At 37.7% G+C, this 16,449-nt stretch overlaps 1 protein-coding gene across 2 annotated transcripts; it reads right to left on the bottom strand.

Annotated features, from left to right (window-relative positions):
- Positions 1-597: 597 nt before the first annotated feature.
- Positions 598-9,482, bottom strand: LOC120113005 (peptidyl-prolyl cis-trans isomerase CYP21-4-like). Of its 2 annotated transcripts, none has more exons than XM_039133343.1 (8): positions 9,267-9,482; positions 6,235-6,424; positions 5,967-6,006; positions 5,689-5,739; positions 4,140-4,225; positions 3,595-3,732; positions 3,263-3,413; positions 598-1,071 (listed from the first exon to the last, which is right to left on the bottom strand). In XM_039133343.1, the coding sequence occupies exons 2-8, from the start codon at positions 6,384-6,386 to the stop codon at positions 985-987; spliced, it is 705 nt and encodes a 234-aa protein (XP_038989271.1). In that variant the 5' UTR covers positions 6,387-6,424; positions 9,267-9,482; the 3' UTR covers positions 598-984. The 2 variants fall into 2 exon arrangements, with proteins under 2 accessions (XP_038989271.1, XP_038989272.1); XM_039133344.1 differs by having other exon boundaries at positions 6,235-6,421; positions 9,267-9,462.
- Positions 9,483-16,449: the final 6,967 nt, after the last annotated feature.

Here is a 16,449-nt window from a genome sequence, read left to right as displayed (position 1 = left end):
GGGACTTGCAGTATATAGAGAGCGAAGAGAGCCCGGACGAGGAAGGAAAAGAAAAAGGTGGAGGTGACCCGGACCCATCGGCCGGAGGAGGAGGTAATGTTAGAGCCGAGCGATGCGGTCGTCGCCGGAGAAGTGGAGGCCGAGGATGGGGTCTCCAGGATCGCTATCCTCCCTTACCTCCAGGCCTAACTAGAGAGTCGGGTTTCCTTCTTTTGTATGTTGCTGCAGCAAGAATATTTGAAGTTGGTTTGCTGTCATGTTTGGTTTTGGCGTTATCTTTTCTTGACCCAACATTAGCAGGCTACCGTGGATGCGTTTGAAGCGTTTTAATAGTATATACACACATACACATCAAAAGCGAAGAGAAATTATTTAAAGGGTCCGGCCTCATATTTGACTCCCACCGCATCTTCCTCGGCCAGCGATGTCCAAGTGAAAAGAGGAACACAGGCTTAGCTATGCAAGTGGGATCGCTCATCATGGCTGCAGATCCTTGCAAATATCTTTAATGACATAAAACACCGTCTTTTACCACATGAAAGTCACAATAACAATATACGGTCACGGATCAAGATGATGCACCATGGAAAAGCTGCGTAAAAAAAGATAAACGGTCTCATATTTGACAACGATGGCTGATGCAATCTTTTCAAGCTCAAGCATCGCATAAAGCGCAATGAGAGTGCCCGAAAACATCATGCAATATGTGAAGGATGGCAAAATTACAGTTTATATGCTTCCCAGCAGATGTGCCGACAGTCAAAACTGCGGTCCAACAACAACTGTCTGTTAATTTTATACATGCACCAAAGGAAAGTATTATTACCATACAAGTCCAATTCAATCCAAGCACCGCATGACGGTTGAAACCATGTCGGACTCGTGAAGGCCCTTCAAATGGCAACATCATAGTACCGCATGCAGACCATCAGTCAGGTGCAGAAAAGTTCTCGAAGGTGGAGAAAAAAAAAGGAACTGCATTGTTCAAAGCTCCTGTTTTAGTGTGACGTCGATGATCCACACAGGGGACTTGGCCCGATAATGTTCATCTGTGTCAACTTCCTCAATTTCCTGACCAGCATTTAAGACAAGATATTCAAGGGTATCAGGAACGAAAGATTTGCAACGCATGAACCAAAACAACTTGTTAATAAATCTACTCTAAACTAGCAGATAACCCAGACGATAAACAGGATATAGTTTTTTTTCCCTTTTTTTCAGCTGCTCTTAAAATACAATAAAGCAATATTATAAATTATAATAAACAAAAGGTTTCAATAGCAAATTTCTATTGCATATTTTATGGCTGAGTAGAAGTTTTCATTGTTAAGATCAGCGTCACTAATACTAGCATCTACATAATGAAAAAGCTGAGCCTTTATCTAACAACTTTCATCATCAATACCACCACCACTAATAATGGCCTCGTGTAATATAACGGGCAGAGTTTTTCTCCTTCTTCTAATCGTTCTCTAAATAGAATATAACAATATAGCAAATTATAATAAATAGAAGTCTTCAACAACCACATTTCTACCATATAGTAAGCAATAAATTTTACTGATGGCCGAGCAGAAACTTCTGTTAAATATCTAAACTAGTATAATAATACCGGTTTAGATAATATAATACTTATCTATTTTAGCTCGATAATATTTTCAAATATCAATTATATTTATACAATTATATGAGTATAATTATTATTTAATTTGGTAATAGTCCGATACTCCATTATCTATCACTTGTACTTGCTTATCATTATAGAAACAGATAATGTAATATTCATCCGTAACAAATGTCTGTTAATATGTGATCGTTATAGGCCTATCTTCCTCTTGTATTAGCTAATAAGAGCTCTATTTACTATCCAAAATAAAGAATCGTATGAATGACATTATTAATATGGGTGTCCACATTACAGAGTTCAGCACAAGTTAAGCCTCTATTTTAGATATATATAATAACTAGAATAGATATAAAAATTCTACTTATTATCTAAAACAAAGAACTGTATTAATGATATCATTAATATGAACATCCACATAGCCAATAGAGAGCTCAATATAAGCCGACCCTCCATTTTAGTTATATACATGATAGACAAGGTCCGTAAACATCCTGAAATTTCCACCAAGTCCCAGACAAACAGGACACCCATAATGCATAAAAAAGGCCACACGTCTATGTCATGCACAAAATGGAACTCAACAATGATTTCATTACTCGTAAAAGAATGCAAGATCCAACTAGATAAACAAATTAACATGGAACCTCCTTTGAATAATTGAAGAACACCTAGTAAAGGTCTAGGAAAGAGAACAAACTGGCGATATCTTCTTATAAGTCAGCCAAGACTAGCTGATTGTGTCATATTCAATAATAATATACATCACTAGTCGCACTATAGCAAAGTCAAAAGACACGAGGCACCATAAAGCTTGGCCACTGGAACATGGTACAATATAAAGTACCACTAACAACATCCATAGTTACCTTGTTGCACACAAACAGCTATAAGTCTTATCATTACTAAATCCAGACAATATGAAACATTATATGGTTCCTCAAGCAATTAATTGAATAAAGAGTTTTAGTGTCAACCATCCAAAAGTAGGTCCTTCATAGGTCAGGCATAGGCTTGCCCTATTCACCAAGCAAGCGCATAGCGTTACTCTAGACAAGCTTGTGAAAGAGAGTATCCACATTTCAACAGTTGAGATCATCAAGACAAATTAAAACATAATGAGAAGCAATACCTGTATGAAGATCTGTACATAGTGCTGCCATAGATTGTGTTATACATGATACTTTAAACAAGGAATATAATTATTAAAGAAGTAAGAAGCAACGGACTGCCATAGATTGTGCTACCTAGTACGACACTCAGATAAAAATTGCAATGATACTGCTTTAAAATGATTTATATAATCCTAAGCAGTGACTCTTATCCAAATAATTCACAGTTATCTTGCTCATGTCACAACTCAAAAATACCAGCTTATGGATAGATAACTACATCTGTTATGGTTTTCATTTCACAAATGGTTATAAAAAAAAGAGAACAAACATGTCAAAATCCCTATAGTACAATAGTCAGCGATAATATTCTGGCAATAGTTTGGTAATTGTCAAAATCCCCCAAATAGTATGCAGGTCTTTCTATGGGAAAACAAGAAAATATATTAATCCATAGAATGGTAGGCGAGGAGGGCGAGAGAGAGAGAGAGAGAGAGAGAGAGAGAGAGAGCACTTAGTTGGCTACCTGGACCACATCCTCTCCCTTGATGACCCGTCCAAAGAGAGCAAGTTTGTCATTTAAGTCAGGAATTGGTGCCGTTGTAATAAAGAGCTCGAATCCTTTATCATCGGGATTAGCCCTTGTGGTTCCAATCATGAATGCTTCATGCTTTGGGCTGTGTATATCAGATAAGAAGGTTCAAATAAAACAAACAAAAAAACAGTCCACAAAAAATAAAAGAAGAAAAGCAGCACTGAATTATATACGGCACATCATAACCTATTTATGTATTCCAAGAGAATATGGAATTTAACAGAAAAAGCATTGTCCAGCAACATAACAGCAAGCTAGCAAACCTTATAGCAAGTCGACCATGGGATTTTCCTTTCAGTATCCAATCTTCCACAGCTCCAAGTCTTTGAGATTCACCTCCTTGAATTACATAGTTCTTTATCACATGATGAAAAGGCATCCCTTTGAAATAACCATTTCGACTGCATCATAGATTATTTGCTAGTCATATTATTTCGACAAAAAGAGAAGTGGGAAAGACAATGCAAGCTGATTGATAGTATTTTAGCTGCCGTGCTGTTTAAAAATATCATGTGCAGACTTTTGCTGTTACTAAATTTTATGTTCCCCATTAGTGTTCACACAGGCTAGTATAGTTTAGTAACTCAACTACTTGCAGGATAACCTAAGACTGATGATGAGCAGCTGGAGTCCAGAAATTAAAATAATCAATTGGATTGCAAAAGGGTCACATGTGAGTCAATAAATTCCATAACATTTAATGTTATGAGAATGAATTAGGCATGGTGAGTCAGGGAATGCCAAAAAAAATATTAGAAAAAGGAGTAGGAATCTACATGTATACTCAGCAATACTTTCAAGTGCTCACCATAACTCAACAAACTTGTCCACAATGTCAGGAGAAGCATCCTTGTAGAGCTCCATGGTTATTGAACCTTTGGCGGTGTTCAAAATCTATTGCAAAAAGACAACAATCTAGTCACAATTCAACTGAAAAAAAAAGGATTTAGATAAGCACATCTAACATTACATGCAGTCTTACAACCTTGTACAGTGAGTTGTCAACGGCAATGAATTTTGGTTCTTATAATTTGATAAAGGTTGAATTGGCACTTCTCCAAAAGGTTGAATTGTTAGTAAAGTATAATAATGAGATGCCATATTGGCTATTGTGTTTCAAACATTAGGTTAAGAAACAAAGTAACATACATTGATGTCAAGAAAAATGTTGCCCATGCTATGAATTATATCACCAAATCCGCAAAATAACATATCATTATTCCTTATATAAACCCACACATTCAGTTACACAGATGAGGTATTGAATCATTCCTGTATTACTAATTATGGAAAAAGGAAATATTCTTTTATTAATAATGAAAAAGAAAGTAAAATGCAAAAAAAAAACATATAAGATTGAAGAAGTGATAAAAATGGAAAACCAAATTCTCTAGCCAATAAGCTGCAATCTAACAGAAATATAAAGTCATTAAAAAGAGAAATTTTGATAATTCAAAAAAAGAGGAATTTGGCAATATAATGGATAAAAAAGCTGGATCAATAAGCATAACCAGGGTCTAAGAAGCAAAACCAAAAAGTTATGAAAGTAAAGAAGCATTGCGTTAAGTGCTAATTTTTAATCCAACCAAAATTCTAGCAGATCATCTTATTTTTTGAACCTTACAAGTCACAAGTAGCAGTATGCTCAACTACAGAACATCGAAGATTACGACTTCTATTTTAGGAAGTTGCCAATTTTTTTTTGAGGTGGCCTGCTAGGTGCAAATAATGATAGCATGGATAAAGCCATCAAATTATCTTAATTGATGTTGCTAATTACAAAGAGAAGTTATGCAGTCATTATTATCTTAATTATCAGAGACACATTGATTTAATTTTCCTTGAAAGTTGATACATATACTGCCTAAAAACTAGCAAATACAATTTTGAACATAACAATCAACAGAATTAAGTGTCCTGCTGTCTCACGGAACTAGTGTCACCTGGACCAGATTGAAGTCTCGGATCCACTAATACAAGCAGCACGAGCAGTGGTGCAATGAGTACCATACTAGTTCCACATGAAGGTCCTTATCTGGAATGTAAGAGGGATCGGTAAAGTTGAGAAGCAGAGAGAGGCCCAACTTTTTCACCCAATCATCTTACATGCTTTTTGGCATGAGATAGGAGATTGAAATACTTATTCAAAATAACATAGTTGACAAAGCTGTGGGCTTGACTGGATGATGGATCAGCAGGAATAAATTTGATTATGAAACTAACAGTTTATTTTGATCAAAGTGTTAATAAGTTGAACAAATATATGCAATAAGTTAAATTTTTAAATCAACTTCTGAAAGATTAATAGTAACAAAATTCAATATTAAACTTGAGAACTTCAAGGCAGAGAAACTTACAGCGTAGCTTGGAAGATCATGTTTCTTTGATTCTCCAAAGGTTTCTGAGTGCTTTACCACACACACAAATGAAAAAGAAAATAAGAATTGTGAAAAATGATATACTGAAGTTGAAGTTGCATCTTGCTTAAGCAAATCTAACGGCGGAAGAGAACGGAAAGAATACTTTCAAAAGATAAATATAAAAACTTTATAATGCACACTGCTGCAGGTAAAATGAATTACCCTTCTCCATAAAATTGGCAAAACTGAAAAAGAAGTTGAGGAAAAGTGTGTACCTCAAAATTGTGCAAGCCAACCACTTGTTGATAGCTTGACCTGCAATAAAATTGAATCAAACTTAGATGCCTAAATGCATACTTACAAGACAATAAGCAGTCCAAAAATTTTATAATGAACCATGAATTGATAGTTGTCATGTAGTCTGGAGCTAATTTAGATTCCAGGTTGTGCATTCATATAACTAAATGATGAATATGACTATAGCTTTAGTAATATATACACACATAGAACATATACATATAAATGGTGCATAAAGATGCTAACCTTCGATACCAGTGCTTGTAAGTGGCATATAGGGATAAAACAATCAAAATGACAACGAGGTTGCAAGTAATGATGCTGGTCAGACTTATTCGTGCTGGACCCTTCTTCCTTTTGCTTTGTTGTAACAATGCCTGTGGTTTGATTCTTGCCATGAGGTGCTTCTACTGACAATCTCCAACAGCTCCCTCTACTAAAAAAACAAAGAAAGAAAGAAAGAAAGGAAAACAACGAATAAGTCGTGAAGCATTCAAGTCAGTCAATGATCAATCACATAGTTGCATCCATCCATCTCATGCCTAAAAGGTTGTTGGCTTAGGAAATATTTCTTTTGTCATAATCTAAATTTGAAGCTTCTTGCAGTTCATGATTTCAACATCGAGAATTGACAGCAGTAATGACTCCATTTAAAGATTCTATCATTAGAGGTGTCTGCGGAGAGTATATTACAACATGCCTCCAAATAAGACTTTCAACATGTACTATGGACCCTTATTTTCTTAGAATAGAAGTGGGTGCACAAGCAATTAAGAGGGAACTGAAGTCGTCAAAAGAATTAAGATGTGGAAGCATTCATGCAAAATAGCATGTACGTGTATATTATTAGATAATAATCATTAACTCTTTGTGCAGTACGATATAAGGATCCTTGAAACAAAAATCACATGATGGTCTATATGATTGTACCATGTTTCCTTTAAGGTTGTATCTGGATGCGGCATAGCATGGAATGGATGAATTACCTTACTTCTAATCCACTTCCCTCTAAAAATACACTATTACACCATGTTGGATGGAGTCCAGGGTTAAGTGGAAAAAGTAGCTCTTCTTACATCATGTTGCTCTTAGAATAAATAGGATATTTTTCTAGCATTTTGTGGCTCAAAGTGGAATAACCAGAGTAGAGGCCTCGTTCCACTTTAACCCTGAAACAAAAGCAGCCTTAGTGAAATATAAGCAGAGGAACTGCCTAATCTGCAGCAGTAAGACAGTCCTAACTCCTAACCACCAAAAGGCATTCTAGCTCTTGTGGTAGGCCCCAAGTTTGTCCTTACATGCCTAGAGTTGCCTTGTTAACAAAATTTTGACACCAACTCAGAGGGTTGATCTATACTGAGTGTCACTTTATAGAAGTCCATAAAGTGTGATGGATAACATCTTGTTTCATAAAGTTGACCTCATATAAGATGAAAACTTAATAATTAAGAATAAAAAGACAGAGAATAGAAGAATAATAAAGTTAGCCCCCAAATGATACCAGAACAACAAAGTGGATGTTTCCCTAGCTACCAATGTGCATCATGTATGGTCATGAGATATTTCATCCATCGGACACATATATACATCAAGTTTCTTTATTAGTTTTTCTAAAGAATTAACTATAAATTTATAATAATTGTAGAGATTCCTTTTGAATATTGATCACATTTAGTTCTTGAGTATCTTACATATCTAATACCAAAAAATATACTAATGAGACATGATTATGATAAACTTGATAAGGAATATAAACTCTTTTTCTATTGTGTTTTGAACTTGGTTCTCCAAAAGTTCAATAGAACATGGCAAAAGTTTCTTAAACCATCCATAATGCAATCATAAAAGTACAACCATAAGAATATTTTCTCTTAGAAGGTGAGCCTTCTGCAACAATGAGGTTACTCCATTGCAACTTGGAGGTCACGGGCTAGAAATATAGAAACAACATTTCCGCATGCAGAGATATAGCAGTGTACATCTGACCTTCCCTAGGCCAAGAGTGTTGTGCGTTGGGATACTTTAAAATGTCTAGTAACGGTTGTTCAAAATTCAAATGGGATCCAGACAGTAAATATTCAAATTTTATCTTCATCAAAGTTTTCTATCATCTCAAATTCATTATTAATTTTCTTTGAATTAGGATACTGTATTTTTAATAGATGAGAAATCAACATAAATACCATCTTACGTCATATTTAAAGGCAAAATCTGAAATTTTTTAAGCCATCTGTCTGAAACTCATGACTCATGAGTGCAAGTTCATTGTGTAAACTATGTCAACGTCTGTTATCGATGAATCTGATCTGCAAGTGTTGGTTGACTTGTGCAAAGTAAGGTGGTTCAACAATTGATAAATTGGCATAAACAACATCATGTTACATGTAGAGCTCATATTGATGCCGATAAAACTATTCATGATCCCATTCCAACATGAAAATCTATATCACTGTGAATATAAAACATTAATACGGTGATATCAGATAATTATTTTTTTGATGAAACATATCTAACAAATATGTCAGCAATTTAACCTTTATTTTTTTTGGAAAAAAAGGTTGTGGATCCAAAGAGAAGCTTAAGAAAGTCCCAATTCAATTCGTTTATATGCACCCATGACTGCGGATATAGAAATCAGGTAAACATGACTATGCAACAACACTTAAGCTATATGTGTCTGAGGAGACCGGAGATGTACTCCCTCACAAAAGGAAACAGATGGTATATTCGCAGGGTCAGAATAAGTTGATAATTACACTATAACAGGTCCATCGCCCGTTGCGCGGATGCTGCTATCCATGGTAACAGAGGTTGAAAGTAGAACTATGAAAGGTAATCCGTCAAACATTTTACATCTCCCGCAACGGCAACTGACGAATGTGCTCAAATTATTCTCGATTGGGAGAGGGGCATGCAGATCCAACAGATACGGAACCGTTTGAGCGAAAGTCCGCGGTTCAGAGGAAGCATACATAACGTCATCTCAGATATCAAGAGAATACGGCATCGATCAAGCAGATGGATGCAGGAAAGCAAGAAGGGGAAAAAATAAAAAACAAAGAAATAATGATAGACTGCAAATCAGATGCATCGCAGAACGGCAACCCGCGAGGAGGAGGAGGAGGAGGAGGAGGTGGAGGAAGAGGGAGGTTAGGGCAGGGGGCTGGAAGAGGGGATTTTTTTTCCTTTTTCGGAAAGAAGAAGAAGAAAACTTATGTGTTGCGCGGGGAGCTGCTGCTCCAGGGCAAAGGAGGAAGAGAAACGGAGGTAAGACTTACTGCCAGGAAAGCCCCCTCTGCCGTAGGTGACCGGATACGGGCTCGCCAGCCGCCTTTTTGGCCGTCGGATGCAGGGGGAGAGCCTTGAAAGACCACCGCTGCTTGGGCGACGCGTCGGGGTAGGGAGGAGGAGGCGGAGGGAGAAAAGTGGAGACGCCCTGCCTATCTGGGTTGCGGTCTGCCGTTCTATTAATTTAATTTAGTAAATACGGATGTCGTAGTTCTCCGCTCTGGGCTGCGGCGCGCATAGAAATTTCTCATCCTGTGCCGCCTCGCCTGCGTCACGGTGTCACGTGACCTCGTCCTATAAATTTATTTTATAAATTCCGGTTCACCCAAAAAAAATTCAGCCAGATCAAAATTTCCCAAAGGGACACCGTTATATTTTTTTTTTTGCTTTAACGAAAGGAAAACGAGAGAGGAAGAGACAAGCCCACCTCCGTATAGCAGTCCGAAGAATGTTCGATGCGGAAGGCGCGCACATCGTTATTGGTAAGACATGTTGCTGGAAATTGACATGCACTTTTCAAGACGGCATATTCTGCATTTTCCCCCCAATGCTTCGTTTAAATCCTATAAATCTGAGTTTGTGGGTTCATTTGTTCCCATTTCAATTTTTGTATCATGTTTATGCACCAATAGTTAGGCCTGTCAGCCTTTTCCTGCAACATCATAGATGTTTTACCTTGCATTCAAAGTTTGCATGGATGCCAAAAATATTTATAATACTTGAAAACAAGAACTTCTTTTTGTTCACCGATAAATTATATATCATTTTTGAATGCAAAGAGTGGGGTTAGTTTTTACTGTAAACATGGTATTCTGTCTTTATTTTTGTATATCTGGTCATCTATAAAGAACTATGCTCTGGCTGCATTTTCTTCCCAAAATAGACCTTGCATTGCCTTTGACCCTTATAGCTAGCTCTGACGATCTTTAGTTAATCAAACCTCATTTATTCAAATCTGTTTATTCATTACTGCTATTTATCTTTCCTTGTTCTTGTGTCGTCTGTTTTTTTTAATTTTCAGATTATTGATGGACTGAAAAATTTTCAAAACATTGGGTTTGTAGAGAAGTTGTTAGGCCTGTGGTGCAAACTTTACTCAGGGAGCCACTTAATAGACTGTTACTCTATGATTCTTTAGCTAGTCAAAGTGCATTTATATCTCAATTTGTACACTTCTGTACATCATATGAGGAGTTGTATAAGGTTTGTAATATCCTTGCAGTTCACCTGGTTGTGCATTTCTCCCTAGGTACATGATAAAAATTGTTGACGTGTTGATCAACCAAGTTGTGTGTTGTATAACTGATCCCTTTCTTGAGATCAGGCGACCTTGGTGGCAAGTAAATCCGACCCGAAAAGGTTTTGCCAGCGCCTGTTGGGTGTGATTATGGTTATTTTCAAAAAAATACCTTCACTGATTGCCCAGTTTATTTGCATGCCTACCCTTAAAACTCTTGGGATGATATTCTATATTTTCTGATTGTATCAATCTTTTTTCTGAATGGAACAGGCATGGAGGCAGGGCTTATGCTTTGTGTGATTGCCAGCTTGTCCCAGGATCACTACAGATTGGCATTTATGGACGACTTTGTACGTACGGATCACTTGATACCATTTTCAAATTATTGACCATATTGATTCTTGATGCATATTTAGATTGAACCTCACCCTATGTTCCCATATAACATGTTGCGTAACAGTTGAAACTACAGACGGTTTTCCTTGGCCATGACCGAGCACTTCTATAATTTTCGAAGTCCTGTGCATAGTAAGATGTATTAATGCATTGAATGTATCCAATTACATTGGTTTAATATTGTTTTCTTCAACATTTTACCGTACACAGTTCTTGATGTCTGTTAACGTTTTTATTCTCCAGGCCATACAAATTCTTTCTCAAGCACTCAGCAACCAAACATCCCAATGTGTTAAGGTCCTACATATACTGGAGAACAGCTAGCAAGACTCAGATATTAAACTTCTTAATCCTGAAGGTTATCATTATCTAATGACTCTGCAAGCTAGTGTTTTACTGTAGCTGACAGATTAGCATGTGAATTTGTGAATGTTACGTTCGTGGAGATTACTTAATGTTTTATGACTCTTAGAACCCTACTTCCTCAAGGCTCATTGTAGTTTTGCAGCACACACTTTCTATTATTATATAATCTAACCCAATAAATGGTAATTTTTGTTGTTGCAGTCGCAAGAATTCTTTCAATATCTTTTACATGGAAAGCAATTCTATTCATTGAAGTGAAAAGGTGACATAAGTCATGGTAAAGGATAAAGAGAGCATGCTGATCAAGAGCAGATGTAGAGGAATTTGGAATTGTGATGTTCGTGGATTCTCCCTCCTCGATTATGTTGAAATTCTCACAAGAATTGCATTCTATTCTGTAATTGGGGTGTTGTAGGTAGAGAAGGCATGGCATTAGCCTCGAAGCTGCCCAACAGAAGACTAGACTAGTTAAGCACTAATCTAAACTATTAGACAAAATTAAAACTAAACCTAAAAGTAAGAAGGTGAAAAATAAATTTTAAGATCTAAAGGATTAATGGAAAGCTATTGGAACCAATCTAGGAGCTAACTAGTAGCTTAATGTCTCGCTACCAGGAGGGGTCCGGCTCCTAAAAGGGATATGGACGACTGGGTGTCCTCGGAGTAGTCAAAGTTAAATATGAACATAAACTCCCAATACGTCACTATTAAGTAAACTAATTGAGATAAAACTTCTGGAAGGAACAACTCTTCCAACGGTGACCTAAGAGCCTTTGAAAGAATCCGAGGCAGGTATGCTGTCTTCTTCAGCTTTCTCGGATGATAAAGCATGGTACGTAGGATGGTGCCTAATGTCCTGAGAAGTTTTGATTCTTTATAGTATAACTATTGAGGTTGGGGAATTTTATTCATATTTTCTTTCATTTTCCATCTCATTATGGATGTAACATGCATTTTGACATAGTTAAATCCAAGAAGAATGTGATTTTGACCTTCGTCGAGTAACTTATCTCTTCCAGGTAGCTTTCTCACCTACCATATAAATTTATTGCGAGTCATGTTGAGAATTGTATTGTAGCTCATGTTTTGAAGTTTCTCAAACTTCATACCATCTTGTTGTAACCTGTATTCTACAAGAAGTATCTTATTATGCTGTATAAGAAAGTTTGGATACATGAACTTCCGGAGGGTGTTTGTGCACATGCAAGCAGCACATGTTACACCCACTGCTAGGGTAAACAAGGTATTCCTCTGCAAGGTGTAGTTTGGGATGCTGTCCGGGAATTTCTGATGTTGCCGAAGTATGTTAATCCGACTTTAGTTACAGCTACTCATATGTTTGAAATTTTGTGCAAGTCTCACTGTAATTTCGAACTTGAATTCATTCTGCAGTTTCTCCCTCTTTTTTTTTTGTTATCTAAATTAATTTTCTCCAAAAATTCCTGCATTAAGTGGATCTGTATTGTACTGTTCTGGCATTATCTCCGGGGATTCCGGAGTATCGCTTCTCTCGTTGGCGTCTATAATCTGTTTTTTCGCAGTCTTTCATTAACATTCTGACCTCCAAGAGTTGTTTGTTCTCCTTGCATCACCAAAAGTTAGTTCAGTCTGATCTCCAGAATCTGTGCTTCAGTTACTAGGAATACATACATTCACACGCATCTTCTTCTGTCATGGGTTTTGTAAACCTAAGACATTGGAGCTATGAAACTGTTAATTGCAGTCTCTTATCTGATTTACGCTTCAGCTTTCAGCCATTGTGGCGTCACAAGAGTAGCGAACCATAACCAGCAACGCGAGTTTATCTTTATATCAAACCAGGTGATCTGTGTATTCTGCAGGGTACTGCGAGTACCAAGCAGTGGCTGAATGCTTGCTTACGAAGACCAGCTTAGTCCATATTTCACCGACTCTCCCTGACAGCCCCATATATTCACAAAGCTTCGGGTTACTTGTTCTTAGCTCACGATATCCATTTGATCAAGGTACAGCCCTCTTAAAAAATCTGGTTTGTCGAGGAACCTTTAAGGATTCCTTTTTGGCATTTTCGTTAGGAGGCAGCGCTCGGGTCCAGCATCAGCATTTAATTGTCTCAAGGCTCGGTTTGGCAGGGGTTGTTTCATTCCTGGAGACGACTGTGCTTCTGCGATTATACGGCAAAAATAAAGAAGTCCCTTCATCTTCCAATTTCGTAGCCTGCTGTCCTGGCCATCAGCTTTTGGAGTTGTTTCCACGGGTGGCGCGGAAGAACTCGGTACATGCCTGTTCGATCTCTTGCCTAGCAGCCTTATAGCAATTTTCTTGGGAGGGTTTGCCAAGTTTTTGAAGTTAATCTTCAAAAACTAGGCATCGGGACTCTGTGGAAGAAATGCTCTCTGAAGTGGTGTTGCAGAGGATGTTGAAACGGGTGGAATACCATGCAGGATCTTGTGCATCTAGTAAACCTGAGACGCATGTTCTTATTTATATGTCCACGTGTCTGATTCCATTGCCGTGGCACCACCCTCATCTTGCATTCCCACAGCATTTTATTTGTCAGCTTCTCAGTTTCACCATGTTCTCTCCCTTGTGCGTTATCCTTCAGCCCCTTGAAGCCAGCTTGTCCATGAGGTACATGCATTGATTTATCCGTTTTTTAAGTGCTCTCATGTTCTTTTACATTGCTTAAGGTCGTCGTTCCTCAAGCACTATGGAGACATCGAGCGGTCAGGAAAGGCTCCAAGGAAGGTTCGAGTATGCTCTCTTCCGACCGGCCATCAGTTCGATGCCAACTTTTTAAGAACTGATCCTGAACTAATGGCCAGGTCAACTCTACAAAAGCAAAGATACTTTCAGTTTTCTTCTTTTTTTCTACCCCCCGAGAAATACATAGTTTCAAACTTGGTGATCAGTGGACGATTCTAAAAGTTCCTATGAAAAGGGTCTAGTTTACAAGAGAGGATAACTAAGTTTAGCAGGGTAGTTTGCCCCGACACAGGAACTATAAATTGATCACCGTAGTACTAGTAGCCCAGCTGCTTGGGCTTGTGGGTTTATGGGCCTGCCTGAAGAGGTCTAGGCCCAAAGCTTGAACGTGCCCCATATGAAAGGTGGAGAAAAAGACTCTTGTTGGGCTCCGAGAGTCTTAAGGTGATCTAAACACTAAATAAACTCTAGCATTTCATCTATTTAAGATCTTCCGCCACCACCATCCCCAAAAACTCGAAAAATAGAAGCCGATCTTGGGTTTTCTTCTCCAAATCTATTTCTCGGATCTCCACCAGAAAAGCCACCGAACTACCTCGCCGGACTAAGGTAAACATCGTTCGCCTCTTTCTCTTTTTTTTTTTATGGTCTCCTAGCTGTCGCTGCCTTGAGTTAAACTGGAAAGCTGCCAGGATCCATCCGAAACAAAAGGTTTTAGTTGTTGGTATTTGTAATATATTTCTTTTGATAAGCTGGAATTTTGATGCATGTATATGATGATTTTTATTGGTTTAATTGAGTTATATTGAATGTTTGAAAAGTAAGTTTATGTTTGAAAAGCAATTTCATAGTTTATGTTTTTATTTTAGTGTTGATTGCTTTTTTCAAACTATATTATTTTATTGGTGTGAATGTGTAGAGGTTCTAAAGCTTACGGTCTTTTTTTTCTTTTGTTTTTTCAAAGTTGCATGTAATAATTTTTTCAGGCCTAACAAACTTTTTAGGGCCCTGTTCTAGAGTGAGTGTGTGCAGCCGTGTCACTGGCCAGATCCGGCTGTCGAGTTCGGGGCGTGACAATAACAATGTCAGGTTGACAACAATTGAGTCCCTTTAAAACCACTATAGGCAGGCAGGTGCGTAAAAGGGGTAGAAGCATGAGCCTGAATTTATTCTGGCTCGCGGATTTGGAACTCACTCAGAACCCCCACTCCGAGGAGAAGAATCTCGACACCTCTTTGCTGAAAAGTAGCGACTGAAAAACAGAAACTCTACTGCTTTGTGTTACAGAGTTGATATTTATATTTTTTTTGTTTAAAGGATGTATAGCTATAAATATCTGGTTCTGTCGTATTCTGGATCTTGTAGTTCCGTTTCTTGCACTATAGTTTCATCTCCTCTTTTTATCAAAAAAAAAAAAAAAACAGAAGCTCTATAGGGGCATTACTATGACAATACATTTCATACGGTTGAGAAGAATTGGATCAATCCCAGCCACCCAGTGAGGGAGAGAGACAGAAGCTGAAGAATGAATCCACGCTCCCCTAAAGTTGGGGAGTCCAGTGGCCTATGGAGATGCTGCAGGACCACCAGCTCTGGTTGGTGGCTAAGAATTCGGTGACCTGATAATGCTAATTAGATTTGACAGAAGCTCCTCCGAAGGATGGCTTGCAGAGAGGTCAACAGACTAGGAAAAGAGCCCATGATTCATGATTGGAGCCGGAAACATATAGCGCGATCATCATGCCAGTGGACACTTTCAGTGTGGTGAAAGAAATTTGCTTATTTAGGAGATAAATTAAGTTTTCTAGCTGAATTTGTGCTGACCGGCAGGGCCTAGCTGTTATGCTCATCAACGTATTGCTGGGTGCTACGGCCGTGAAGGGCTTCCAGCGCTGCTCCAGATGCTGGCGAGCTGGTGTCAGTATTCGGCAACCGATATAACTCAGTGATAGAAAGCAAGACGTTCTTACTTCGCTCTGCCTTTATGATTAGCTGACGAAGCGAAGGATTTATCAGACCAACCTCAAATACATTGAATGTGTTCCTCTTTTTAGGATTAGTTGATGATAGAAGGGAATGGAGAAGGATTCATCAAGCCAACATCAAAGACAGTGATGGAATAGAATAATGGTGGAACTCTTAAGCCAAGATCAAATATGCATGGGATGAATTCCATTGCTTATGGATGCAAATGGTGCTAAAAAATGTAATAAGTCGACCGGAATACTCAATATCCGGTTATAGATTCGGTATAAGTTTTTGATAACCTTATGAGATCGAAGTTGGATTCTATTTTTAGGATCTAATTTTTTATTGAATCGAACTTGGATCAAAATATATCAAAATCCAAAACCTGAGGTATATGAAATATTGAGATATAGTTTGGCATAATTTTTATTTTTCAATTTTTGAAATAAAAAATATTTTTTATTTTATTTCTAAATTTTAAAAATATATATTTCATAATTAGTTATTTTTAAAATTGG

The sequence above is a fragment of the Phoenix dactylifera genome, chromosome 14 (genome assembly GCF_009389715.1).
Source record: "Phoenix dactylifera cultivar Barhee BC4 chromosome 14, palm_55x_up_171113_PBpolish2nd_filt_p, whole genome shotgun sequence".
Classification (NCBI taxonomy): Eukaryota; Viridiplantae; Streptophyta; class Magnoliopsida; order Arecales; family Arecaceae; genus Phoenix; species Phoenix dactylifera.
Note: the sequence above shows the minus strand (reverse complement) of the source record. Positions and strands in the feature narration are given on the sequence as shown.

What these genes read in the sequence shown, in the direction of transcription:
- LOC120113005 (XM_039133343.1), bottom strand. Translation starts at nt 6,386, where the DNA reads ATGGCAAGAATCAAACCACAGGCATTGTTACAACAAAGCAAAAGGAAG. An exon ending in TTGGCTTGCACAATTTTGAG is followed by an intron (nt 5,740 to 5,966) that starts GTACACACTTTT and finishes TGTGTGGTAAAG; the next exon opens with CACTCAGAAACCTTTGGAGA. An exon ending in GACAAGTTTGTTGAGTTATG is followed by an intron (nt 3,733 to 4,139) that starts GTGAGCACTTGA and finishes TCTATGATGCAG; the next exon opens with TCGAAATGGTTATTTCAAAG.